At 39.5% G+C, this 26,315-nt stretch overlaps 2 protein-coding genes across 2 annotated transcripts in view; one reads left to right on the top strand and one right to left on the bottom strand.

Moving 5' to 3' along the window:
• Positions 1-22,162, top strand: part of LOC119916159 (neurotrypsin-like) — a 30,056-nt gene extending 7,894 nt beyond the window's left edge. Inside the window, exons 3-14 of the mRNA XM_038736062.1 lie at positions 7,855-8,097; positions 9,112-9,250; positions 10,129-10,307; positions 10,500-10,647; positions 13,090-13,268; positions 13,668-13,809; positions 14,451-14,671; positions 15,658-15,799; positions 15,887-16,165; positions 17,404-17,526; positions 17,631-17,899; positions 19,172-22,162. Coding sequence (XP_038591990.1) covers positions 7,855-8,097; positions 9,112-9,250; positions 10,129-10,307; positions 10,500-10,647; positions 13,090-13,268; positions 13,668-13,809; positions 14,451-14,671; positions 15,658-15,799; positions 15,887-16,165; positions 17,404-17,526; positions 17,631-17,899; positions 19,172-19,770 — 2,663 coding nt within the window. The 3' untranslated portion in view covers positions 19,771-22,162. The remainder of the gene's footprint in view (positions 1-7,854; positions 8,098-9,111; positions 9,251-10,128; positions 10,308-10,499; positions 10,648-13,089; positions 13,269-13,667; positions 13,810-14,450; positions 14,672-15,657; positions 15,800-15,886; positions 16,166-17,403; positions 17,527-17,630; positions 17,900-19,171) is intronic.
• On the bottom strand, positions 105-5,956 carry LOC119916160 (E3 ubiquitin-protein ligase TRIM39-like). Its single transcript, XM_038736063.1, has 2 exons — positions 5,618-5,956; positions 105-4,622 (listed from the first exon to the last, which is right to left on the bottom strand). The coding sequence occupies exon 2, from the start codon at positions 4,618-4,620 to the stop codon at positions 2,932-2,934; it is 1,689 nt and encodes a 562-aa protein (XP_038591991.1). The 5' UTR covers positions 4,621-4,622; positions 5,618-5,956; the 3' UTR covers positions 105-2,931.
• Positions 22,163-26,315: the final 4,153 nt, after the last annotated feature.

Genomic DNA, 26,315 nt, shown 5'->3' with positions numbered 1-26,315 from the left:
AAAACAGAACACAAAGAGAGAAATGTTCATTTTAAGATGTCCTTCTTTCACTGGGGATGGAAATGAGGGATATCACAAAGATACACAGTGAAAATGTTGTCTGGTTTAGTTATGTAATGCTTTTCTACTTTATTAAGATTTCATAAAGGTGGCTATAAAAGTTTTATCGCCATTACAGAGCATATTTAGCTTTAAAAATATATAAATAAATATTTATTCATTTAGTTATTCATCATCAACACAAATGTAACAAGATATATTGTATTAACATAAAATCAAAATCACCTTAAGAACACATGGCTTACATGATTTAAATGACAAATATGTTTGATGATGAAATATTAGTGTAGGAATTAAAAATATATCATCCACATTAACTATGACTTCATGCTGCAAATAGCAGCTGTTCTGTCATAAAGTATTCAGAGTAATATATTTTTTTAATATAACAGCAGCCATTTTGATAATTGATTTTGATAATTGATTAATTGCTGGAGTCTCTTTTCAAACAACCCGACATCTGCTTTTTCCAGCTTCTCAAATGTGATGATTTGCTGCTCTTCTTTGACGACTGTGATAGATTTTGGGCCATTGATTGGACACAACAAGCTTTAAATATCCTACTTTCTGATCTGGGAGTATTTGACCGGCAATTTGTGCTATTTTCTGATATTTTATAGACAAAGGATTTCTATTAGCACACCTTCTTTAACTGATTCACCACACATAGAACATACACTTTGCAGCAGATGGATAAACAATGAGACTTATTTTAAATATTTTTCTTATTATTTTCTTATCATGTCTATTCTGAACATTCTTATGAAATAGTTTGTCTTCACTGGTAATCATTTTTATGGTACATAAACATGAGCAGCACATATCAAATATCACACCACTCATACCACCAATGACTTAACAATAGAACAACTGTAGTATAAGCAAAAAATACTTTGAGAAAAAAACAAGTGTAGGCCTACTAGGAACAATACAAATAAATATAAAAAGGATTAAATAAATAAAAGTAAAAAAGAGGTGATTAAAGATAAGGCATTATCTGTATTAATGGTGTCCATCCTTCAGCCAACCTATCCTCTTTCAACTGTAATAGCACTGTGATTTTCTCCATGATAAAGACATGTTAACCCCGTCTCTCCATTGAATACGGTCTATTAAAAGCAGAATTCTCAATAAAGAAATCAAATTTTTATGCTTGACATTATCAGGAAGTTTAACCAGTATGAAAAGTGCTCTAAAATAGAGTAAATGCCCAAAACCTGTTTAAAATCCTTTTGGACATTCTTCCAGAAATCCATAATATATGTGTGACATCCCGCACCAAACCCTCTAACATAGTTCAGATGTTTTGCTGTATTTTTAAGTGACTGTATTAAAATACCGCATGTTCACCTTCCAATCAAAATCCCTCCATGTTGGGCTATTAGTTACTTTAGTTTCGAATGACTTAATGGTTTGTCCACTGAACACTTGTGCAACATATATTAATATTGATTGTCCATTTGTTGAAACCTGTTTCCATTACAGATGTTAAAACATCTGGGGTTTTTGCTATTTCAGTGGCCATACAAATGGAGTTTGACAGTTTTCATTAATTTCGTACGATTGACCATATTTTCATTGCTCCCCTGATCCAGACATTACCAATCTGGAGCATCTTCTGTGACCTTTCAAGAATGAAAGTGATTCCATTTCAGGCTTTGCAGACGCTCACAAACAACAATTAAAAAGAGAGAAAGGCTTGAATGTGCTGTGTTACAGTGTCCTGTGGTCTCTTGCCTTCTCTAACAAAGCACAGCAAAATAACATGGTGTAAGTTGAGCGGTAGAGACAGACTTATTTACAATTGAAAGAACTAAGTAACTCCTTTTTTATTTTGTTATAAAGAACGTTTCTATCCATGCACAAAACATTTAAATTTAAGCACTCTCAATGACCTATGTCTATTTATGTCTCTTTTCAAAAACGTTCAAAGCCTTTGTTTTTATTTCCCCAAATGAACAACTTTCAGGGATTTCAAGGACCAATGGGAACCACAAATTAGATTCAGACCCACATGTGTGTTTGTACTTAAAACAAAGTGTCCTTTTTTCCGATGGGGAATTACACTGTAATCGCTACTTTAACCTCACACTGCTTTGCATTGTGCGCTATTTCCTTGAGCAAAGTCACAAAAAAAAATAAAGCGCTCACAAAGTCAACCAGAGAGCCGTCTAATGCTACATAGTGCCCTGAGCCCTCAGGTCATAGTCTGTAATTTTGGACAATGGTGCTCTCTGTGTTGTGACCTCCAGATTGTCCCCTCGTGGTTTAAGCATTTTATGATGTTTCTTTTGCCGAAACAACCTCTAGTTACCAAATATGTTTGTACGTGCTGGGTTCACCTTTACACAGGTGTGTTGGTGTATTTTGATAATTTATTGGCCCATATTTATGTCCACTACATTTGTTCTAACGTCATACCTATTCTTTCCTTCCTATTATTTCCTCTTTAAAAATATGCATTAATAAATACTTCCTGAAACCAAACCAAATATAAAACCCACAACCTTATTTAATCAAATAGTGATAATCTAACTGATAACTCTGTACACTTTCTACTCTCTTATTGTACTATCTCTACCAATTTCTCCTTTCTACATTTACAACTCCACCTCCAACTTCCACTTGCATTGTCTTAAACATAAGTAATGAAATATTTTCTTTTCCTCTATAAATTCAATTTCACAGTTACAGATTGGATTTGAGGCATAGTGAGATGGTTCATCTCAATTATATGCTTCACATATTTTGTCCTTATAAAAAGCTGCTGTACCAAAATTCTTCTCTGAATGTCAGTTGTTTTTTTTTGCAAACACATCAGTTGCATTTAACTAAATAAGCCTCAAATCAATGAGTCTCTGAAGCCTCTGTTCACTCTGTACGACTAACAGGAACAATTATCATGGAATCCAAGTTGGAACCATATTCATTATCACATGGATTCATGTATGGATACAGCTCTTCAGTAAAGAAAAACTCCGTAAATGAGTAAATAAGTGATGCGGTCTGTACGTCAAAGAAAGAAATTTTCCCTCCTTCATAATCCACAAACACGCCCACCCTCTCTACTTTTCCAAAGTGTACCGGCAGGTTTGGAGAGCTGAAGGTTTCGAACTTATCTTCAAGGAACCAGATGGCCCAGAGTCCACAATGAGGACCCCGAACCAATGCCCCTCTCCTCTGGACCGACGCCTTGGCCACGCCCAGACACCATTCAGTCTTTTTACCCACGAACACCTCAAAGTAAAAGCTCTGTGAGAAGCTTCTATGTCCCAGAACTGCAAGATGTTCAGTAAACATGTTCGGCTTAAGGCTCTGTATTGTCCACAAACCTGAACCTATGCAGTATTTTACCTGCTTCCTGTCATCGGATAAAATAAGCAGAGCGTGAGCCGTGTCAGGATCGAGCAAAACGTCCGCTTGAAACTGCTGTGCATATTCCAACGTAGTATTGTTTGACACATGTGTGCCGTCAGAGATTGCTTCTATTTCTGTGTTCATTTTATTCAGCAACATTCGCAGCTGAGACACTGATTTGCTCAAAGATTTCCTTATGTGCTGAATCTCCACGTGTCTGTTAAAACCGAACGTGGACAAGTCCATTGTGTGTGGTGGGAAGGAGCAGTTTGGGAAGCTCTGGAGGAAATAAATCTGGTCTTCAGTCTGTTTCAGCTCCCTCATTTTCAGGGTTGTTCTCTGCAGCTCGGCGATCTCCCGCTCTATGCTGTAAATGAGCCCATCAGCTTGTTCTTCAGCCGCTTTTTGCTTCTCCTCCATCACCTTTACAAGCTCCGCCTGGCTCTTGTGAATCTCAGAGACCAGTGCCGTCAAATCCTTCACGCCTTTTGCTATCACGTCTTTGGTTTCTGTCTTGCTTTGTTTTGCTGACTCCTTCATGGTTTGGACCGTCTGCAGCCTTTCCTGGATCATCTGCTGCACTTTGGCCTCTGCATCACCCAGCTGAGCCTTAATCTCTTTGTACGCCCGCTGCACAGGAACAACGTTGTGGTTCGAGTGGTGCAAAGTGGCGCAGATGTCACACAGCAAAGCCTTGTCGTTTGTACAGAACATCATCAGGAGTCTGCTGTGCTGCTTGCAGATCCTGTCCTCGAGACTCGCCAAGGGGTCAACAAGTGTGTGTCTCTTCAGTCCGGCAGCTCTGTGATGAGGCTCTAGATGAACGTCGCAGTAAGAAGTCAGACACTCCAGACAGGATTTGACAGCCTCTTGCTGGGTGTCGGTACAAAGATCACACAGCACTGCACCACCACGGCTGGCCTGCTGTTGGTGTGCACTCCAGAAGTGAGTGTTTACCACCTGAAGGGACTTGAACTGCGATGCAAGCTCTGAAATAAAAGTGTTGACCTTGAGGTCCGGTCTCCTTTCATAAGTTTCCTGACAGAACGGACACTTGCAGACTGCCTTGTCACTCCAGTAGCGCATGATACAGGAGAAGCAGAAGTTGTGTCCACATGGGGTGGAAACTGGCTTATTGAACATATCCAGGCAGATGGGACAAAGAAACTGATCCTCAGATAAGATACTGTTGCTGGAGGCCATTTCTAAAAAACAAACAAGCAAATAAACAAAAACAGTTAAATTAAAGCAAGTCACATAAACACAACACAAAGCTGAGATGCATTCTTGGTCTCGGAAACAGCAGTTACAAAAAACAATGTTACCACAAGGTACATTTAGTAGCTGTTGTGGAGCTTTCGATCATATCATCATTTTTTTAGCCTTTTTTAGTGATAGGACAGCTCACCAGTGACAGGAAATGTGGGAGAGAGAGAGAGAGAGAGAGATTACGACATGCAGGAAAGGGCCACAGGTTGGATTTGAACTGGGCCGCTTATACATGGGTCGCGCCCTAGTGATGAGCTAGTTGGCAGGTTTGACAAGTTTTCATAGAATTTAGTTACATTGTTTTGAACATCTCACTTTAAATGTACTCTGGGAAATGTCTTTGTTTTCTTTATAAGTACATTTAGTGTTTCTCTTCAGTGTATTAAGAACCGAGACAATAACTCGAACCATTTTGATAACCAAATTATTATTTATGACATAAAACGGGGGAAAAAATCACTGGCTCCACTTTCTCTTTTGTAAATATCTGATAAATTGAAAATCAATTCAAATCAAATCAAAGCAATTTAAAGATATCAGTTCAGGCTTTGGGACACTAGCTAATTAATCAAGAAAATAATCAGCTGGAAAGGACCTTTACCTGAGTTTCTTTTCTTCGCTTCTGTGTCCAAGGTCAAGAATCAACTTTTTAACCAACATAGATAAGTCTTTAAAGTGCATCTATTATAGTCTACATTTCCATGACATCTCTGCAAACTATATCTGCTGATGAAGATCATGTGATGTAAAAGCTTACTAAATGGATTTTGTGGTTGGATTATTTCATTACAAAGCTCTTATTACTGTACTTGAGAAAGCAGCAATTCTCAACAAAAAGGCAAAGAGTGGGGTGAAACTACAACCTACAAACAACATATATTTTCTTCTTTATGTGTTATAATGAAAGTTTGGCTGAGTAATGGGTACTTACGTCTGTTGGTGTAGGTCTGAGAAGGAGAAGTAATGACATGGAGAGCAGGGTTTTTTCCCAACAATTTACTTTCAGTTTCTTTATGTTGTGTGTTTCTTAAAGGGACAGTCACGTCTTTAAATCTGAAGTCAGAAGCCTTTTTTAGTTTGGATACCAGTGTGGGTTGTTTTTGGGTCCAATGTCTGAGTGTGTTCTGTATTATTTAGTGTTTGAGGATAGATTTCTGTTTTAGTTCAGTACATTTCTGCCTGATTGACTTCCAGTTTCTTCCTCTTTCACCACTTTCCCGTTCTGCTCTTCCTCTTATCTTCCTCCAATTTGGACCCAGTGTGTGTGTTTCTGCATCAGACTGTACTGTAGTGCGTGTTTGTGTCCCTATGCAGCAAATCAGCAAGTGTGTATGTGTGTGTGTTAGTGTGCAAGGAGGGCTGTATGTAATGAGGGTTGCACTGCGTAGATAATGTTCCAGGATGGCCGAGCTGTGTGTGTCGAAGAGATAAGACTGTTGCTGGTTACTGAAGCACCTCTGCCATTAATCAATGTTTGGTAAGCGCTTGGCCTCAAAAACCCTTAAAACTTTAGTGTACTGAAACATCACACACACACACACACACACACACACACACACACTGTGGAAAAACACTCCATTAGAAATAAAAATTAACATTCACTTCTCAGGGGATTTTCATACTCTCAGATCAACTGATAAAGGAAAGGAAGGGAACGAGAAAATAAAGAAACAAATAAAATGTAAGGAAGGATGAAAAATGAGAATTACAAAAGAAATAAACACATTTTTTCTCATGTTTTGCAGAATTAGAACCTGTTGACTTATGCAAACCCAAAACCCATAATTTAATGATTGACTGGCCTACATACCTGCCTGTGTGCACTCATTGTGCAAGAAAATGTGTTTTGGGCGATGAGGGAGGCCTGAAGGGAGGGGGTGGGACTTTCTTTGGTGGATACTTTCAAAATCTAGCTGCCTCTTGCTAGTTTCTACAACATTGCCAACCCCAGCTATAAATAAACAAATGAGACACTATGAAATACATAAGTAAACAGAATGAAATATATAAATTGACTAATAAATTGTAAAATAGTTTGATGGGCTGAAAGTGACTGGTTACAACTCCATTGTGACATTATGAAAAGAAAACTGACTTTTCGCCAATGAAACATAGCTTCCCCACCTAAAATAAGAGTGATAAAATAACATTTCATAATAATAAGTTGAGTTTTAATTATTTATTTAATCAATGCAATTCATGTATCTAATGTCTTATTGGTTTATATATTATTGGACAAACTGGGGCTCTCAGATACATGCATATCAGCTTTTTGACAATATACATACTGTAAATAGTTCAGATTTGATCTTTCTTGGAGGACTACTTGGGCTTTCAAGACACTAAACAACCAAGATGACCACTTAACAGTTTGTCATGTACACCTCCACAAATTCACAAATACATTTCAAAAGATCCAATTTACATAATAGAAATGTCCTGTGAACAAGGATTTAGAGGTTCTCTCTATCTTCCTCGTCCTATAAATCTAGTCAACACTAAAAAACACACTAAATATTAAAAAGCCACTTTAATATACCACTTTGCACCTTTGCAGTTACCTTGCACCTCTGAGTGCATTAGTACGTCTCTTGGCTTTTTGTGTAACACTCTGCTTGTTATATTCTGTAATATAATTCCTTTTCATTATGCATGATGTAAGTTTTTAATAGGCTACAATATATAACCTGCTCCATATTTTGTGGCCTAATTTTGCTGCACTTTGAAGTCAGCAGTTTTTGCTCTCAGTCTGTCTAAGCTTCACTCACACATTCCCTCTTTTCCTAGAAGATTACGGGAAGTATTTGATCGCCACCATGTAAAGTGAGGGCGGTTAAAGGTTATAGGAAATTTTACCAGTTCTACATGCATCAGCGGAGGTAAAAGCATTAGGCGGGATCCTGCTGTGGCAGCGGACATCATTTGAGAAACATCCATGTAAGTCTTTATGTTCAGATAGAATACAGACATGGGGATAATGTGGCTTGAATAAGAGCAATTCCACTCCTCTTTACCCTCACAAACTTTCACCATTTCATTCCCTTTTATTCACACCGTCCTCTCTGACCCAAATCCTCCTCCTTTCATCCAAAACATCTTATTCTTCCATCTTCCTCAACATTCACTCACTCTCTTTCCTCCCTCCCTCCCTTCCTTCTCTTTGTGCAGTGCCTCTGTCCTGCTCTGAGGGATTCACAGAGTTGGGATACTACAACGGCACCGTGTCTCAGACGGACTCTGGCGCCCCCTGTCTAAAGTGGACCGAGTTTCCAGACTACGTCATGCAGTACCCGGGCCGAGGGCTGGGCGACCACAGCTACTGCAGGAACCCAGATCGAGAATCAAACCCCTGGTGTTTCTTCAGACAAAACTCCGGAGCCATCGGATGGGCCTACTGCGACTGTCACCAGGGTACGACCACCGATCACAAGGATGGGACTGATCCAGGACCATTTATAATTTTTTTCATAGCACTGCTTTAAAACAAAGTGCTTCACGATTTAGAAGAAAACAAAAAGCGTTATTAAAAACACCCACAGAACTGGGGCTTAGACTAACGACCCAAATTAATCTGAGGGGTTGTGAGATGATTAAAGGACTAGGAAAGAAAACACATTTCTGCTATACAAAATTATGTTTATTCAGTCTAGTTTCTGTTAAATCTTTGCATTTTTCTTTGTGAGATACTCTTTAGTTTGAATTATTTCAAATGAAACACTATTAGAAAGTCTTTGGATCAACTGCCCACAATTTGTAGACATGTGCAAATGAGGAAGAAGATGCTGCTTTCTTCAAGGTGTCACAGGCCAAAAAGGTTAGGAACCAGTAATTCATAAACTGTCAGGAAATCGATTGCAACAATCAAAAACCCAATAAAATTAGTTATTTACAATAACAGAAAACAGTTAATTTTTAGCATTCATGCTTAAAAAATAACTTAAACAAAACATTTATATTAACAATGGATCAACTGACTGTGAAATGTGTAATGTGAGAGGGGTTGGTCATAGTAACAAATCCACAGAGAATTAATCGGCAAAGTGGAGTGTTTATCAGCTAAACAGCCAGTGATACCCCTCAGGAGTTGGTGCTGACCAAAACAGAGCTAAAATGTATTGATCAGGTCACCTGAAAAGCAACTTCAAATTAATGCTAATGTCTCTTTGGGTCTGCTGGATGTGTAAATAGACAACTGCTTGCTAATATGTTCGCCATAACAACTTAATAATATGTCATGTTGTGTTTACAGCTTGTTCTGCTGCCCTCAAGTGGCCAAAAAATCAAATAATGCAGCTTTAAATAATTAATTGAATATCAAATTGTGTATACAGTGTAGAAAAAACTTCTGATGGCTGGTGAACATTTATTGTACGCTGCTTATGGTTTGTGAACATGAAACCGTCTCGTCCCTCTGTGGCATTTTAGGTGCGGTACGTCTGGTCGGCAGCTCATCCTCTGGCAGTGGCCGTGTTGAGGTCTACCTGAACAGTCAGTGGGGGGCAGTGTGTGACTCTCACTGGTCAGACAGAGATGCCAGCGTGATCTGCAGGCAGCTGGGCCTGGGGTAAGAGAAAACAAAACACATGTTCTCATTCAGTCTCGGTTGTTTCACAGCTTGTTCTTAAAGGTTCAGTGTAAAAAATTTACGTGGATCTATTGACAGAAATGCAATATAATATCCATAACTATGTTTTCAGTGGTGTATAAAGACCCTACATAATGAACTGTTATGTTTTTATTACCTTAAAATGAGCCATTCTATCTGCATACGCCACGGGTCCTCTTGCATGGACATCGCCATGTTGCGCCGCCATGTTTCTACAGTAGCCCAAACGGACAAACGGCTCTACAGTGTGTTTCGTCACTACGTTGAATATGTTTAAAAAACAAGCAGAAGTAGTAGTAGTAGTAGTAGTCGTCTGGTTTATTAGAAGTAAGAAGAGAAGTGAAGTTTAGACAAATAGAGCGTGTCGGCCACCGTAGCTTCTCCTGTGTGCATGGAAAGGCAGGGGTGAGCGGAGAGTTATGGTGCATTCATGTGGTGTTAATCTGAATTTTTGTTTTCCTCCTTGAATCTAAAGTGTACATAGGACATAAAGAAGTATATAGAATATACAAATATATATAAGAAGACACAAATAATAAAAAGGGGTAGTCTACTGTATATTATAAAAAGATAAAGAGGACAATATGTTGACAGTTTTCACAACCTTTTTGTTGTTTGAATTGAATTGATATAATGTTCAACCTCATGGAGAAAAAGTAAACAGTTTTTTACTGCTGAATTTACAATTGCCATTAGAATGAATACATTTCTTATATAAAGTACTTATTTCCTCCGAGGACCAAGTGAACGCACACTAAGCCGTTTGTTGCATTTTGCATCCCTCACCACTAGATGCCACTAAAACACACTGAATATTTAATTTTCTATTTTAACAGCGACATTGGCTCGGCATTGCAGCACTCACAGTTTGGCTCGGGCTCCGGCCTCTTCCACTACGAGCGTCTGGGTTGCCGCGGTGACGAAAACACCGTGAGCAAGTGCCGAAGCAGGACGTTCGTCACGGGTGACTGTAGCCATGGAAACGAGGCGGCAGTGGTGTGTGCGCCGCCTGAAGGTCAGTGTGACACACTGTAACCAGACCTCAATATTTCTCCACCACACCTGAGAGAAACAGTGATTTATTTTGAAAAGAATGTTTTTCCTCTATAAAGGAGCATTAACTTAGAAAATAAAATGTATTAGAGAGAGACAGGCTGACAGCAGGGATGCTGTTTGACAGTAGGTATTTTTCCACATCCTCTATCAGGCAGTGGCCCTCCGCTCCGATTGGTCGGAGGCGAGGAAGAATTTGAAGGTCGTGTGGAGGTGTTTCATGCAGGAAGGTGGGGCTCGGTCTGCGATGACCAGTGGGACGACAGAGACGCTGAGGTGGTGTGCAGACAGCTGGGTTTTGGGTATGTTCATTGGTGATTTTTCAAACCTTCACACTTGGTTAACATTTTTGTTGTGACAATAAATCATACTCTCAATAAAGAATAAGGCTATTATCCGTCTATATTTGTCTTACTTTCATCAAATCCCATTAAAGACCAAAACCAACAACGGGTTTCTGAATTCCCTGCCTTGTCTGTAGCATGTCAGTAATTTCCCAAATGATGAATTAACAAGACAGTTCAACAGTTTGGCTCATGTGTTATATGTGTTTTTAATGTGTTTCTGGACAACAATGGAGCTCTATGGCACAGAAGAAAAAAGAGGCTTTGACCACACAGATTATGCTTGTTAGTAGGATACATTCTTAGTTGGTTGGTCTTTTCATGGCATTTGTTGACAACAATAATAATATTTATACTTTAATGTATAATACTTAATTTAAAACTACAGGACACGGATGCCACCATTAGCGGGCTTAGGGTTGTGTAATATCTCCAAAATGAGCATGTGCTGTAGATTTATGCTAATTAAAGCCTCTGTTTACTATAAGATAATCTTTTATCTAACCTTTAAAATCTGTGTTTTTATATTTTTTAAGTGGCCATAAGGACTTTAAATGTGTAAATTGACACAAGGTAGTGAAGTTTACTAAGTCAGCTGGTGCAGATCCACTTTCACTCCCTCCTTGCTGGGTTGGGACGGCCCTCAGTATGAAAAACCCTCCTTGTTAACCCTCAGCCACGGCCAGAGTGAAAAGGGCAAGAGAGTAGGGGCAGACCTGTGTACTATCCTAGAAAGAGAAAAAGAGAATGATGATACTTTGGGTCATTTTGAATAATATAAATGAAACACCTGGCAGTTGCAGTATTTTCACTATATAAAGTAGATAAACGAGAGCTGCCATTTTCATTCAAAGCATAATAAGAAATAAGTTATTTTCCTGAAGCTCTTGGAAGGAGTTCAGTGTTGAGACTTGGAACGGGAGCACAGAGGTGTCATTTGGATCAAGGTTTTCTCACTTTGTCAAAAACAAAGAGGAATCCCTGGGAAGCGGTAGATAATGTCTGTTCAGGTGTTTCCTCCTCACACACAGAGTGTGTCTCCTGCAGAGGAGGTGTAACATCCCAGACATATTTGTGAGTGTCAAACAGGGATGAAGCTGTAGCTGTGAAGAGACAGAACTGCTTCTGTGTTCAACATTAGATTGCATTTCATCTCCCCTCTAACACAGTGGGACACTTCACCATCTGTGTTTGTGCTTCTAAATAATAGATGTACTAACACTGTTGAGCAGGTGTTTTGACACTTGAAGTAAATGAAGTGAAAACGATTAGTTTTTTCCCACCTGCATAGTTTTGTTTCCTGCAGTAGGTATGCGTGTCATTTACACACTTTTCATATTCTCATATTATCTATTTTTACAAACTGACATTCAAACCTAGTCCCATTATGTTATTCCTCTACTAGCTGCTACGAAGCAACAGGCTTTTTATGCTGGGCAGGGTTGGCTAGTTACCCCAAATCACATTTGATTGGATACATTGACATGGATACATGCAGCTGCCCCTGAGTTCATGATGAGTTGTAAAAAATATTTCATCGAATTACAGGAAGAGAAAAATGGATTTTTAAAAATTTATTTTTCTTTATTTCATCTTTAATCAATTATGAAATTTATCAGCAACCAACCAACTTCACAACTTTCTGTGTGACTTGAAAAACAAAAACAACAAAAACGACAAAATAATTTTTCCTCCTCTATTTCCCGTATTCTGACTATTTGGCCCCTTTTTTCTACTTAAAAAGCTCCATATTTTAAATAATAACAATGAGAAGAAGCTCCTGGTCACTACAATATGATGCACTCTATATTTTCTGTGCTTCACTATGCTTTTATTTTCAGATTAAACATGAAGTACAACTGAACACAGGAGCAGAAATGCATGGACCCACTTATACACACAAAAGTGCTTTTTGTAGCATTTTAGCATCAATAAATAATCACCACGTGAATGCAAGAAGGAGCTATTCATTATTTATTTGGGGGGTACCTCAGGTTTATAACCAGTATGTAGGCAGGTAAAGAATCTATATGCACCTGGGAAGGTTGATAATTATTAGCCATGCTAACACTTTAACTGTATGGATGACTTGAAATTTTCTACAGACATTTATTATTCCCAGAATGGGAATCATTGAGACTTTGTTGATCCCCTGATGATTTCTCTAGCGCCACCATTGGAGGTTGACATTTGTGTTTTTTTGTGAAATATCTTGACAACTATAAGATGGATTGCCATGACATTTTGTGCAGCTATTCATGTTCCCTCTCAGGAAGAACTGTAATCACTTTAATGATCCTTTAACTTTTCATCTAGCGTCAAAAGTTGTATTTATAACCAAATACCCGCAAAACTAATTACACACAATGTTTAGACAGATTGTGTATGTGTGTGTTGTAGGGGAGTGGCAAAGGCCTGGTCATGGGCTCACTTCGGTCAGGGTTCAGGCCCGATCCTGCTGGATGCTGTGAAGTGCACAGGAAACGAGCTCTTCCTGGAACAGTGTCCTCATGGCGACTGGGAGCAGCACAACTGTGACCACATGGAGGATGCTGGGGTCTCCTGCAGCCCTTATACAGGTATAGTACATGTACAGTACATACACACATATATGCATTATTGCTGCTGTACACACTGATAGGCTTCAAGCTGCTATTTATAGCCCCTGAACATCAATAAATCATTACAGCGTGAAGCAGCAACACGACCTTGACAAACAGAAACAGGATTCATGGGATCTGAGAAGGAACATATCTACTAGCATGAAATGGCAGCTACTATTCATAATTCAACATTAATAATTATTCTGAACATTGTACATTACTGTTAATGGAAAATATAGCATCTGTAAAATGTAATCTTACTTGATGGTTGCATAAAGGATTTTCTTTGGAGTCGAGTCAAGTGAATCTGCCTTTAATCACATTTATGGTTACAAAAGACTTTATAATGGCAACGATATGAAACTGTTTCATCAGATGGTGTGGTGCGTCTGGTTGGAGGAGACAGTCCCTGGGAAGGCCGGGTCGAGGTTTTCCACAATGGTGACTGGGGGACGGTGTGTGACGACCACTGGGCCCAGCAGCATGCTGATGTGGTCTGTAGACAGCTGGGCTACAGGTGTGTAAAAAGCTGCATCCACAGAAATGTACACCGACTAAACACAAATTAATCATATTGCATATGTTTATCTGAAGACATTGTCAGATGTTTTGTAAAGACAATTTATATTTCTAAGAAAATTAAACACATTTTAAAAAGTCAGCCATCTGAGCTAGGGATGGAGTTGGGTATTAGAATTTGTTTTTAACTCTCTTTGTCTGATTTGTCATGGATTCACTTTTGCTTTTTAGGCCATATGTATTGATGTATAAGTTAATTGTCTATTTTGCTGAATTTTGCGAGGAAAAGAGCATATAAATAAGATAACTGAAAAAGAAAATATATTAACAGTAATCTGCAAAACTTGTAATTAGTAAGGTTCTGATGCTCCAAATGTCGGATCTTATTATTATCATTTATTACAGTATTTTACATTTATTGATCATCAATTTGTAATCTGAAATGGAACCAGAAATGCAGCAATTGATTGAATTCTAATCTGATGAATTTTACCTGATGAATTTTACCTGATGAAAGTCAACTGAGATGTTTACTTACTGCAACCTATTGTGCATAAATGTAGCTTCAAATTCTGAATAAGGGAAAACTAAAAAGATACAAATGTCCACAAAAGACGTTAACCTCTTGTTGACCTTCAGGGGTCACGCTGAGGTCGTGTCAGACGGGACGTTCGGGGAAGGCGTCGGTCTTATCCTCCTGGACGACGTCCACTGTGAGGGATCTGAAACGTCCCTGCTGGACTGTCCACACGGGATCTGGGGGAGGACGGACTGCTCCCATAGTGAGGACGTCGGTGTTCGCTGTAGGGGCCTATCCAGCCAGGAGACCAATGAAGTGCCGGTTATCGCACCATCCACAGGTAAGAGATGACATATGAGGATGAACAAGTCCTGCATGCATTTTACCGTTATTCAGGATAACTTTACCAAGAGACCAATGATGTCTTTTTCATGTATAGTTGTATAGCTAAAATAAACATTTAGCTTAGATGTGCAATGAACAATGTGAATAAAGGAAAAAGGAACAACAAGGCAATAGAGTTATAACTTAAATTAGCAATTGTTTCCAATTGGCGTCTCTTCAGAAACCAGATTGTAGAATAGTTGAGAGTTTAATTAATTTACAATGTTTGATAAAAAAAGATTCTATTTCATATTTTGGTGAAAGATGTATGGTTATTTTCTGCTGCCTTCTGCCTTATTTTATTTTGATATTTTGTCAGTTTTGCTGTACACATTCACACTTTATTTTATTAAATAAAGCACTTTGAAGCTGCCTCTATATGAATAAATGTGCCTTACAGTGCCAAAATTAGAACTAGCCCCAGCTTTGATTATACATTGTTTGAGAACACACTAGACTCAGTTACATTTGTGAGTTTAAGAATAAGGATAGTTTATTGTCATTCCAGAGCAAGTTTTACATGAAAGCAATTTAAATTAGGCACTTCTTGGTGCAGTTGTTGTATATTAGAAAGAAATTCGGTAGGAACAAAGGTTTGGCTGTCTAATCACTGAAAGAATAATAACATTCCTGTCTCTTTTTGTGGCGCTGTATCGTTACTGCAGTGTGAAGACACCTGTGTTTTTCTCTGTCCAAAGACTTTAAATGCCACATGTTGACAGCAGAGAGAATAAAGTGCTGTTTACTGTCTCAGCACTCCAAAGGTCCAGCGTCTCCTGTAGACACACAGTCCATTACAATGAGAATAGAGGCTGAATAAAGACACACCGGGCTGCAGATGACATTTAACATTGTCAGTGGACATATAACTCTTTCTCTGTGAGTGTAGACCAGATGTAGATGCACACACACGAATATGAATGAGAGTTTTTTTCCTTTCAGGTCCCCTGGTGCGTCTTGTTGGTGGCAGCAGCAGGAAGGAGGGTCGAGTAGAGGTGTATCTCCATGGTGACTGGGGAAGTATTTGTGACTCAGGCTGGAACGACTTGAATGCAGCCGTCGTGTGCAGACAGCTCGGACACAGGTTAGTAATTCCATGCCTGCATGAAAGAGACAGAGAGTTACGTTTTAAAAAAATTACATCAAAATTCACATTTTGCTCACTACTCAGTGGTCGAGCGGTAGCAGCCGGAGGGTTCGGACAGGGGAAAGGGCCCATCCACCTGGACCAGGTGAGGTGCACGGGGAAGGAAGAGTTCCTGGGCGAGTGTCCGTCTCTGGGCCAGAACATCGAAGGTTGCAAGCGCAGGGTGGATGCAGGGGTTAGGTGTGACATCGCGCCGCAGGAGTTGGCGGTACAGGCCAAGCCTCAAGAGCTGAGCTGTGGGCTGAGGAAGCTGGTGGAGGAAGAGAGCAAGAGGAGGAACCAAGGGGAGGAAAACATGCTCAGGTAGGATTTAGGACCTAATTTGGTAGTACAAAATGTCTGAATCTGTGGCTTTGTCCTGGTGACAATGAAGCCTAATCAGTGACACTTTTCCTAAGAGTGTGAATACTGTAATAAAAAATACAACATCCACAATAAAAGACTGGTATGTTTGAATTTAGTGTATTTATTGCACGTGGAATAAATTTTAACCCAGTTTTCTAAGACCTATCTCTCTGATTGGAGGGAAGTGTGTTAAATTCTGTAAATAAACCCTTATTTATGGTTAGATTAAGCTGTGCGGGGGCTCCAGGGGCAAGTGTTTGCTAGTTTTCTGTGTCAGTTAGTTTTGTGATAATTTGATTCTACACAACCTAATTAAGGAATATGCACCATGTGAGCACAATCCAAACAACAGGGCCCTGGATAAAACTGCATCACAAAGTTAGGTAGTAATGCAAGACTTTGAAAGTTGTACTTTTTGTACTTAAATTGTGCAACAATTGCAATTAAAGGCAAATTTATAGTCAGTGTTACTCATCAAAACGCATTGTGTGTATCTTTGAGATTTAACGGGCTTTAATGTTGAATGTATAAAAACATTGTTCCGTAGTGCTACTAGCGGTCAAATACACAGCACCTTTAATTAAACTGACATAAACTAACACACAATAAGCCTGGGGCTTTTTTCCCCCCTGTGGCAATACTCTGCTTTGAGTGGGAGGTCATTGAGCTTTTAACTCTACCTTGTGCAATATCCACATTTTGAAACCTGTTATCATTGGTTGTTGCACCAGATACTTGGTTCCGGGTTAGTCCTTCTTGGTTAAAATTCTTGTGCACAGAATTTAAAGTGATCTACATTTCCTGCAGCAGTTTCTTTCAAAGTAAATAAAAGAGGAAATGTATAGTCAGCAGGCTGTGGCTCAGGAGGTAGAGCGATCGTCCACTAATCAAAAGCTGGCGGTTCGATCCATCAGTCTGCATGTCAAAGTGTCCTTGGGCAAGAAAATTAACCCCGATTTGCTCCCAATGGCTGTGCCGTCGGTCTGTGAGTGCGTGTGACTATTAGCTTCTGTTTCTGATGTGTAGTTGGCACCTTGCATGGTAGTGTGAATGGGGTGAATGTGACAGGTAGTGTTAAGTGCTTTGAGTGGTTGCAATACTAGGAAAGCGCTATATACACTAAGTACAGTCCATTTATCATAAGCAGTAGAAGAAAGAAGGAGTTTTTATTTATATCTTTCTCTGTTCTCTGTCAGGACCACGTGGCCATGGCAGGTGTCAGTGTGGCTTCAGTCTCAAGAAGAAGATGGCAGTCCTCTCTGTAGCGGCACTCTGATCAGTCCCTGCTGGGCCATGACGTCTGCGTACTGTGTCAGCAGGTAAATCTGAATTTGCTGACCTATAAATCACTTCCAATGCTGAAGGCATCTTCAGTGTACATGTACAAATCCACCTTGAGTTTCTTCTCTGATCTCTCCTCCAGGTTTGGCAGCGATCCGTCCAGGTACGTGGTGCGTGTTGGGGCATCAGAGCAGACTCTCACCCCAGAGCAGGTGGTGGTTCACAGGAAGTTCAAGGGTCAGAGTGGAGGTCACGATCTGGCTTTGTTGAAGTTACCCAGCTCCAAGGGTCACTGCCTGACCTTTGACCCAAACACCAACGCAGCATGCCTTCCTGCTGCAGACACAGCATCAGGGGGAAATACTCCATCTTCTTGTGTTGTCATGGTTACTGCTGGCTGGAGAGGACCAGGTATGTGTTTTTCTCTCTGTCTTTTTAAACACAAAACAATATTCAGAAGGTATCTAAAAATATATTTTAGATACGACACATACACAACACATTAACAGTTATTCTATCACTTGGCCTTCCCAGGTTGTACTTTGTATTTAGTGCTAATTAGCAAATGTTCAAGCACGCTAAACTAAGATGGTGAACATGGTAAACATTATACCTGTTAAACATCTCATGTTAGCATTGTCAGTGTGAGCATGCCCATGTTAGCATGTAGCTCCAAGCACCACTGTGCCTAAGTACGTCCTAACAGAGCTGCTAACATGGCTGTAGATTCCAAGTTGTGTTGCTTGATAAGTGACTTAAAGGTTCAGTGTGTAATATTTATTAGGATTGATTGAAAAAATGCTATACACGTACCTATGTTTTCAGTGGTGTATAAAGACCTTACTTAATGAACTGTTGTGTTTTTATTACCTTAGAGTGAGCCATTTCTACAAACCGCAGGTTCTCTTACATATTTCTACAGTAGCCTAAATGGACAAATGGCTCTTTGGAGTGTGTTTCGTCACTAAGTTGATTACGTAAGAAGAAGAAGAAGAACAAATAACGTTAGTAGTAGTACTAGTAGCAGTAGTTGACTGGTAAGAAAAGGAGAGGAATTTGGATAAATGGAGGCCCACGCGTATTATTTAGCACAAGAACCGACAGAGCTTGTCGGCCACCTTAGCTTCTCCTGCGCGCTTGGAAAAGGAGGGGTGAGCGGTGCATTAATGTGGTGTCAGAATAATCAGAATATTTTTTCCCTCCTAAATCTCTATTGCAAAAAGAGAGATAAAGTGTACATGGGACATAAAGAAGTATACAGAACAAGATTCGTACAAAATCACGTATTACATATACATATGTTGCAAACATCTAATTTGTAATATGTTTATAACAGTTAGTTTTCTGTCCATGTAGAGTGATGTAGATGTCTGCGTGTTGTTTATATGCTCTGATAATGCTAATCCAACGCATCTTTGTAGTAGCGTCCATGTTGATTCCACATTCCGGCTTAAGAGCACATGAACACACACTGAACACTGGGAAATGGGACCAACCGAGGAGCACGTGAATGCACTGTGATTGCGCTCTCTGGTTGCAATTCGCAACCCTCACCACTAGATGCCAATAAAACACACTGAACCTTTAAACGATTAATTGATAGTCAAAATTGTTGATCAACTAACTGTTTCAGCATTTCTGACATGCCACTAGTTTAATTATCTCATACATCCTCTCTCCTAGACTCAGTTCTTGCATCCTGGGTCCCTCTGATGTCATCATGGCAATGTAAGAAGCGGTATGGCGACAGCTTCTCAAGCCATGGTACCCTGTGTGCCGCCAGTCCTCCGGACACCAGCCTCCTCCATGGGGGCAGTTGTCAGGGCAGTTCTGGAGGCGGGCTGGTGTGTCAGGGGTCGATGGGTCGATGGGTCCTCACTGGGGTTGTCGCTGGGGGTTATGGCTGCGCCGACCCCTCCTCTCCCTCGCTTTACACTCGAGTCAGCCGCTTCAGGAGCTGGATCGAGGAGGTCATCAACACACGAGCACACCCAGAGGAACCGCACACACACACAACGACACAAGAAGATCTGACACATGTCGACAATGACCTAACACACATACACGGGGAACACACACACAGCGAGGGCAAGGATGAATATTCCCACATGCACGGCAAGCTCAAACACACACACAATCAACAGCAAACAAATGAGATCAGCGGTATTAAACAAACACACACTCATCATTCACATACTAATCAGCACGGTAACACACACACTAAAAGCTTGCATACCCACCATGTAGGTGATGCAGACACAAACACACAAATTCTGGTCTGATTGAGGCCGTGCCATTGGCTTACCATCTGTGCCATGTGACCGCCTGAGGAGGAAGAGGAGGAGGAGGAGGAGGAGGAAGGAGAGTTAAAGGAAGACGAAAATAAACTTTAACAGCAAAAGAAAAGAAAGATGCTCCTAACTTAAGTCAGTACAAACAGCCGTCTCTGTGCTCATTTCAAATCTGAACTCGGTGTTGTGAATCCCAAGTGTTTGCGGTTGCTAATCATCGGATGAGTACAGCAGTGTGGGCAGACCTTACTGAGCTGCCAGGATGACAAAGTGTGTGGGTGATTTGTGGTGCTTTACATGTGAGTTACAGCCCGTTAAGAGGCGGAACGACGGCTGATGGGTCGGCAGCGTTTAGGTTGAGCCTGGCATGCTGATCAGGGCCTTTCACTGATACTGAAAATCAAAAAAATCAGCATGGCATGAATTTAAGGGCAATAGTGTTAGCATAAAAAACATTTGGTGGATATTTCTGAGATGGTCACACAAGAATCTATGCTAAAAATTCACCTATTAATGTGTGTCTTCTGTGTGAGCTGCTTAGTAAGAAAAATCATCAACTAACCACCAGAACATCTAGATTAAAGGCTGACTGTCTATCATCACCGTCCCTCTAAGATGATTAATATAGATAAACCAATCTCCTGCATCAGGTGACGCTCAAATTAAGTTTGTATAAAAATTAACATGTGGGTTGCTTTTTCAAACAGGGCTTCTGGCTGTTGTCTAATACCTTTACTGGTGAAAGTGCTGTTTAGACCCTGACTAAGCTATTTAACTTGGGACCATACCAGTGATTTTTCACGCCTGTCTACTTTGAAACCCAAAGTTCAGGGCGCTCCTGTGCTTTTTCATGCAAGTACAGACGAAGTGTTGTTCCCAAGGTCCAAATACGTATAAAAAACTGGAGTTAGATAAATACAGAACGCAATCAGGAAATCAAAAATAATGGAAACACATGTCAGAAGTAAAAACACATCTGCTATACTCAATCTATAGTATAATAATGACACCTTTTCTAAAACGGTTTAAAATGTTTATTCATGGTTAATACATTGTTTACTAGTTATTTATAGTTCAGTTATAAGCATTTAACACAACAGACTTTTGGGTTGCCAGGTTTATAATTATAATTTATAATTAACAGATGCTTTACTTACTTTTTCTCATTAGAAACATAATTTATGTCTCTCACTCATTAGCATTTATAATGCCAGACTTCATATTAAAAAGTGAGACACTCATTATCCTTTATTACCAGGCACCCCAAAAGTTGTTAATGGTTTATAACTGAGCTATAAAGCTATAATCAATTAGCCATTAAAAAGTTAATTAGCTGTATAATGCTCATATCAAAGTCCACAAATAATGAATTTATGTTATGTGTCTCTTTTTTCACTTTAGCCTCATATCAGAAGTGTGGTGATTTCTCAAAAATATTCCCTGCTTTCCAGGAAGTGTTTGGTTTCCAGGAAACTTGTGGAATCCATTACAGTATGTTAAATCTGCATTTATTTTTGTCAAAGTCGCATTATTGTCAAGAGGTAACGCGTTTTTTTTCTATCCAGATCAATTAGACTGGTTTTAAGAGTCTGCTAATTGATTTGTATTCCAAAGGGAACCCCTGAATATGGTTTCATCAACAATTATATAGAGTGTAAACCATTTGCTGTATTTGGAGTTTGGGAGATGAAACTTGCAAAAACACTGGTATGGTCCTTTAAACTGTACAGGACAATAATCTCCTTTCAAAGCCATTGGAAGCTGTCGGGTCATAAATTATCTTTTTGTGCTGATTCCAGCATATGGCTCTAGATAGATAGATGGATAGCTAGCTACTACTCCTGAGTTTAGATAGTATGTGTACTGCATTCATTCTTGACTGAATTAGATAGCCGAACTCTTGAAATTAAATGTTGTCTGTTCTGTTGTACTCTGAGCAGATGTGTGATCTAACCAGAAGATGGCGACGTTGCTCTATTTTCACAGGGCCACCGTTGTTGGATGATATGGCCCTGACGGTTCTTTTTATACTGTTGCTATAAGTGTACGGACTTGACTTGTGCTTTTGATGTACCGTGAACCATTGTGTTGTGAAGCATCTTGTAACCTGCAACCGCTGTTTCTCCAACATGGACCTGTCCAATGCCTGTTGTTATAATCATGTACATAAACTCAATCTTATCACTACTCCTACCTTCCTGAGAATTGATGTTTTATCATGCAGATCCTGTAGGTTAATGTAAATAATGTATGTCTATGGTTGGACAGTGAGGGAGCAATGTAAAGTGTTTAAGGCCTACTTTACCTGTGTTAAACCCTTCAGCTGTTCCTCAGTGTAATGTGCTGAATCATGGTTGAGTATTAAAACATATACCTGGTGAGTCATGTCTTCAGCGTTGGTGTGTCCTTTCTTCTCTGTCATATTCAATAATATGCTTTAATCAACTTGGTTTTCCCTAAAGTATTGGTTTGGTAATGTTAAAGCCACCAAATAAGGATGATTATGTGATATGCAAAGGGTAAGCTGTATTTATTTTAAATTTAAATTTGCATTCAGCATGAAGATGTCTGGAGCAGCTGTTCAGAAATATTTGTTTGTACATAACACATTGTTCTGTTGTTTCTCATAATATAAGTTAAGTAAGTAATTGATCAAATAAACAAATTCTTAAAGCCCCGAGGAAATCATACAGCATTTTCCACACAAAGGTTAGAAGGAAAAAAATGCTTCCCAGATTTTACATGAAAAGTAGCGGTAAAGTTTAGCTGCTGCTGGTAATCTTTTCTTTTGTTTGGAGGGGTTCCTCTCTGAAAAAAAAAGGGGGGGGGGGGGGGGGGTACCTTTGCTGCAGTGGATTGGCGAGTTCTTATTGAAAACTGTAGAAAAAGTGATTATAATAATAATTAAAGTGATTATTATAATGAGCTTAAATGAGCCATCTTTTGGGACATGGCTGAATATTTAGCAATCTAAATGAAAATAGCATCTGTTAATGATTTGTATAAGATGAGCTGCCGTTCTTAGAATAAAATAATGACTATGGGGTGTAAACATAATTGGAGAACAACCCCTGCTCCATTCCGCAGGTGTGACTCATTACAAATTTGAAGTTGAAAAGTTGTGTTTATAATGTTAAATGGCACAAATTTTTCTCTCTCCAATTTATGTATTAAATGACTGCAAACAGGTTATGCATCTTTTTCGTGGCCCTGTATTTTACTCACGCCCAACTTACGTTCAGTAAAGTAACGATACTTTACTTACTATAGAAGTATTCTGTTACTGTTACAAAATGTTACAAAATGTACTTAAAGTATCAAAAGTACTCATAATTCAGAATGACCTTTACTTATAATAATGATAATTAGTATTATCATCCATATTATATGATTTTCATCATTATTATTGATGCATAAACATGTAAGCAGCACTTTAATGTTTGTCTCTTTATGTTACGTTTGGTCGAGGTGGGTCAGTTTAACTCCTTACTACACTGTTGGGTAGTCTCTAAAAATGCATCATACTTTATTTGATAATTAAGTATTACATCTAAAATCTGAACCTACGAAGTAACTAGTAGCTAAAACTGTCAGATAAATGTAGTATGGAAAATGGAAAAGTATCTCAAAAATTGTACTCAGTTACAGTATTTGATATTGTGTACTTACATTTCACCACTGCCCTATTTTATATATATTTATACATTTGTTGTATTAATAAAATTTTGCATACACAGCAGTGTGGACAATAATCCAGAATATGAATTGCAAAAATGAATAAAACAAAGCAGTTTTTGACAATACTTACACATTGTGTGTGTTGTGTATCAGTCATTCAAAGGATTACGGCTGGTAGGAGTGTCACAAAGGGAAGAGCAATGTGAAGAGTTAAGATTATGAACTAACAGACACACTGAAGCATGAAAAGGGTTAACTGCGCCGTCATTTTGTAATTTAAGCTTGCAGGACACGTGTATGGGCTGAATTCACACCCTTGGGTGAGTAGATGCAAGACACACTGTATGTGGGCCCTCAGTTTGACGATAGTTAATACGTTTGTGTGTGCACCTCAAGTCCAATGACAAAGTAGAGTTACTCTAAATTAATCTGGCTTATTCAATGTGTTAGAACATTAGGCGAAAGAAAACACAACCTCACATATTGGTCTGAGAAATGAAAAACAAAAGCCAATACATTTTCCAGGAAATAACGTTGTGGTTTACGTAATGTTGCAGGCATGGCTTTCTGCAGCAGTCTGTTGTGTGAAGTACAGTTTCAGTGAGCTGCCTGGAGGTCTTTGTTGAGCCCGTGTCCATTGCATGTGGCAATAACTTCTGCAAGGCCTGTTTCACAGGAGACCGCAACCACTGCCAGCGCCCACTCTGCAAGGAGACATTCACGAGCAGACCAGACTTACAAACCAACATGACATTCTGAGCAGTCCATGACTATTTTGAAGGGATGCAAGAAAGAAGCATAATGAATCTGCTGCCAAACATGGAGATGAGAGATGAAACCTGAAACACCAAGGCTGCAAAGTTTCGCGTCAAGTGTCTGACATCTTTATGTGAAATTTATCTTAAAGCCTCACCACAGTCACAGGACTAAAGAGACAAACTTGATCCCAAGGTTAAACTGGACAACAGAATGTCCTGCAGCACAATGTTCTTCTGCAGGATAGATACAAGGTGTGTTTGACCATGAGACTCACAAGACTGTACCACTGGAGGTAAAGTGTAACAAGATAAAGACTGCTCTAAGAGACAGAGTATGTGATGATCCAGGAGAAGCTGCAGAAGGTCCAGGAGGCCAAATAACCTGGTGAGGCTCAGCAAGAGGGACGCCCAGGATGACACATCGGCCAGTGTGCAGGTGTTCACTGCTCTTGTTGCCTGAATTGAAAAAATAATCATTTGGGTGATTGAGAAAAAGTGAAGGGCAGTAGAGAGCTGGAGCAACATATCCATTTCCTCCTGAGAGTGTCATCTCTCTCCAGCCTTCCACACAAATCTTGGCGGAGCACCATCTCTGAACTCGAGGAGACTGTGAGATGAGAAGTTTGAAGAACTTTGAAGACAAGTTCATCAAAGAAATGCAGAAGTGGTTTTGTCACTATATGTGGATGTAACTGTGGTACTGGATACTGCACATGGTTCCCTCTCTCTCTCCAACGATGGTAACAAGGTCAGGGAAGACAAGTGGCAAAAGAACAACTGGGTTCATCAGTTATCGCAAGGGAAGGATAGATTTTAATTTTGAGTTGCATGTGAAATGGAAAAACATGGTCCATCAGAGTTATTAGAGTCTGCCAACAGGAAGAAATGGTTTCCAATGTCAACTGAACATGGATACTGAACAACAGAGCAGGAAGATGGTTATAAAGCCAACACTGCTCCGTTGGTTGTAACGCATGTAAATCATGCTGACTAGGACGTCTGACACATCCCATGAAAAGACCAAAACAAAACAAAATGTGATAGTTTGCCTATTATTTCTCTAAAGAATGCTAACAACTGCTGGGAAATGTAGTTTTTACAAAACACTAGTCAGACAAGCGTAAAAAGTGCATTTTGTAGGGACTATTGTCAACAACAGATGAATAAATGCAAGTGTTTATGGCAGCAGGACTGTGTCAAGGGATTGACTCAAAATAAAGTACTGCCCTTGTTCATGGTCACCCAGTGCGACAGTGTGGTTAATTTGTGTTTTTAATAGTTTTGGACAACAGTGGAGCTCTACTGTATGGCACAGAGGAAAAATCTTCATCAGGCTTGGCAACACAGACCGTACCAGTTAGTAGGATCTATTCATTGTTAGTTATGGTCTATGAGGGATTTTGTGGTACAGATCAATGGTGAGCTATACACTTTGATTTACATCCAGGTAACTCATTACTTCCCTGTGTCTCGTCACCATTGTGTAATCACTGTATAGGTACAGCGTAGCCCCATAATGCAAAAGTATTAAATCCAGCTTCAGATGACAAGATTGATACCACTGTATTGTAAATATATAGCTACAGCAAGGAGACAGTTAGCTAAGCTTAGCATAAAGACTGGAGACAGGGGAAAACGCTAGCCTGGCTCTAAAGGTACAATTAATCCTCCCATCAGCATCTCCACAGCTCACTACTAACTATATCTGGCCTGTTGTCTGGCAACCTCAAGGACTCCAGGAAGTCACTGCACCCAGCAAAGATATAGTCTGCACATTATCTTCTGAAAAACGCCAACTTCATGTTTTTAAACTTTACTGAGAATTCAACAAACAAGATACAATTAATTAGTGAGGATTTAGAGGAGGCTCTGTTGGGCAGATTTTCTTTTTACCTATATACAGAGCCAGGTCTGCTGTTTCTGTTTCCAGTCTTTGCGCTAAGCTAAGCAAAGCAAACAGTCTCCAGGCTGTAGCTTCATATTTAGTATACAGACATGAGAGTGGTATTGATCTAAAAAAATAAGGTCTGTGATGGAAAACAAACCTATTTAACTTATAAATGTGGTTAACATAATCTCACCAACACCTAAACAAATCTC

This window comes from Micropterus salmoides, unplaced genomic scaffold (genome assembly GCF_014851395.1).
Source record: "Micropterus salmoides isolate LMB-PRFRI ecotype aquatic unplaced genomic scaffold, ASM1485139v1 Ms_hic_scaffold_21, whole genome shotgun sequence".
In the NCBI taxonomy this organism is placed as follows: Eukaryota; Metazoa; Chordata; class Actinopteri; order Centrarchiformes; family Centrarchidae; genus Micropterus; species Micropterus salmoides.
The sequence above is the reverse complement of the archived record's forward strand: the minus strand, read 5'-3'. Positions and strand labels throughout refer to the sequence as shown.

What these genes read in the sequence shown, in the direction of transcription:
- LOC119916160 (XM_038736063.1), bottom strand. Translation starts at nt 4,620, where the DNA reads ATGGCCTCCAGCAACAGTATCTTATCTGAGGATCAGTTTCTTTGTCCC.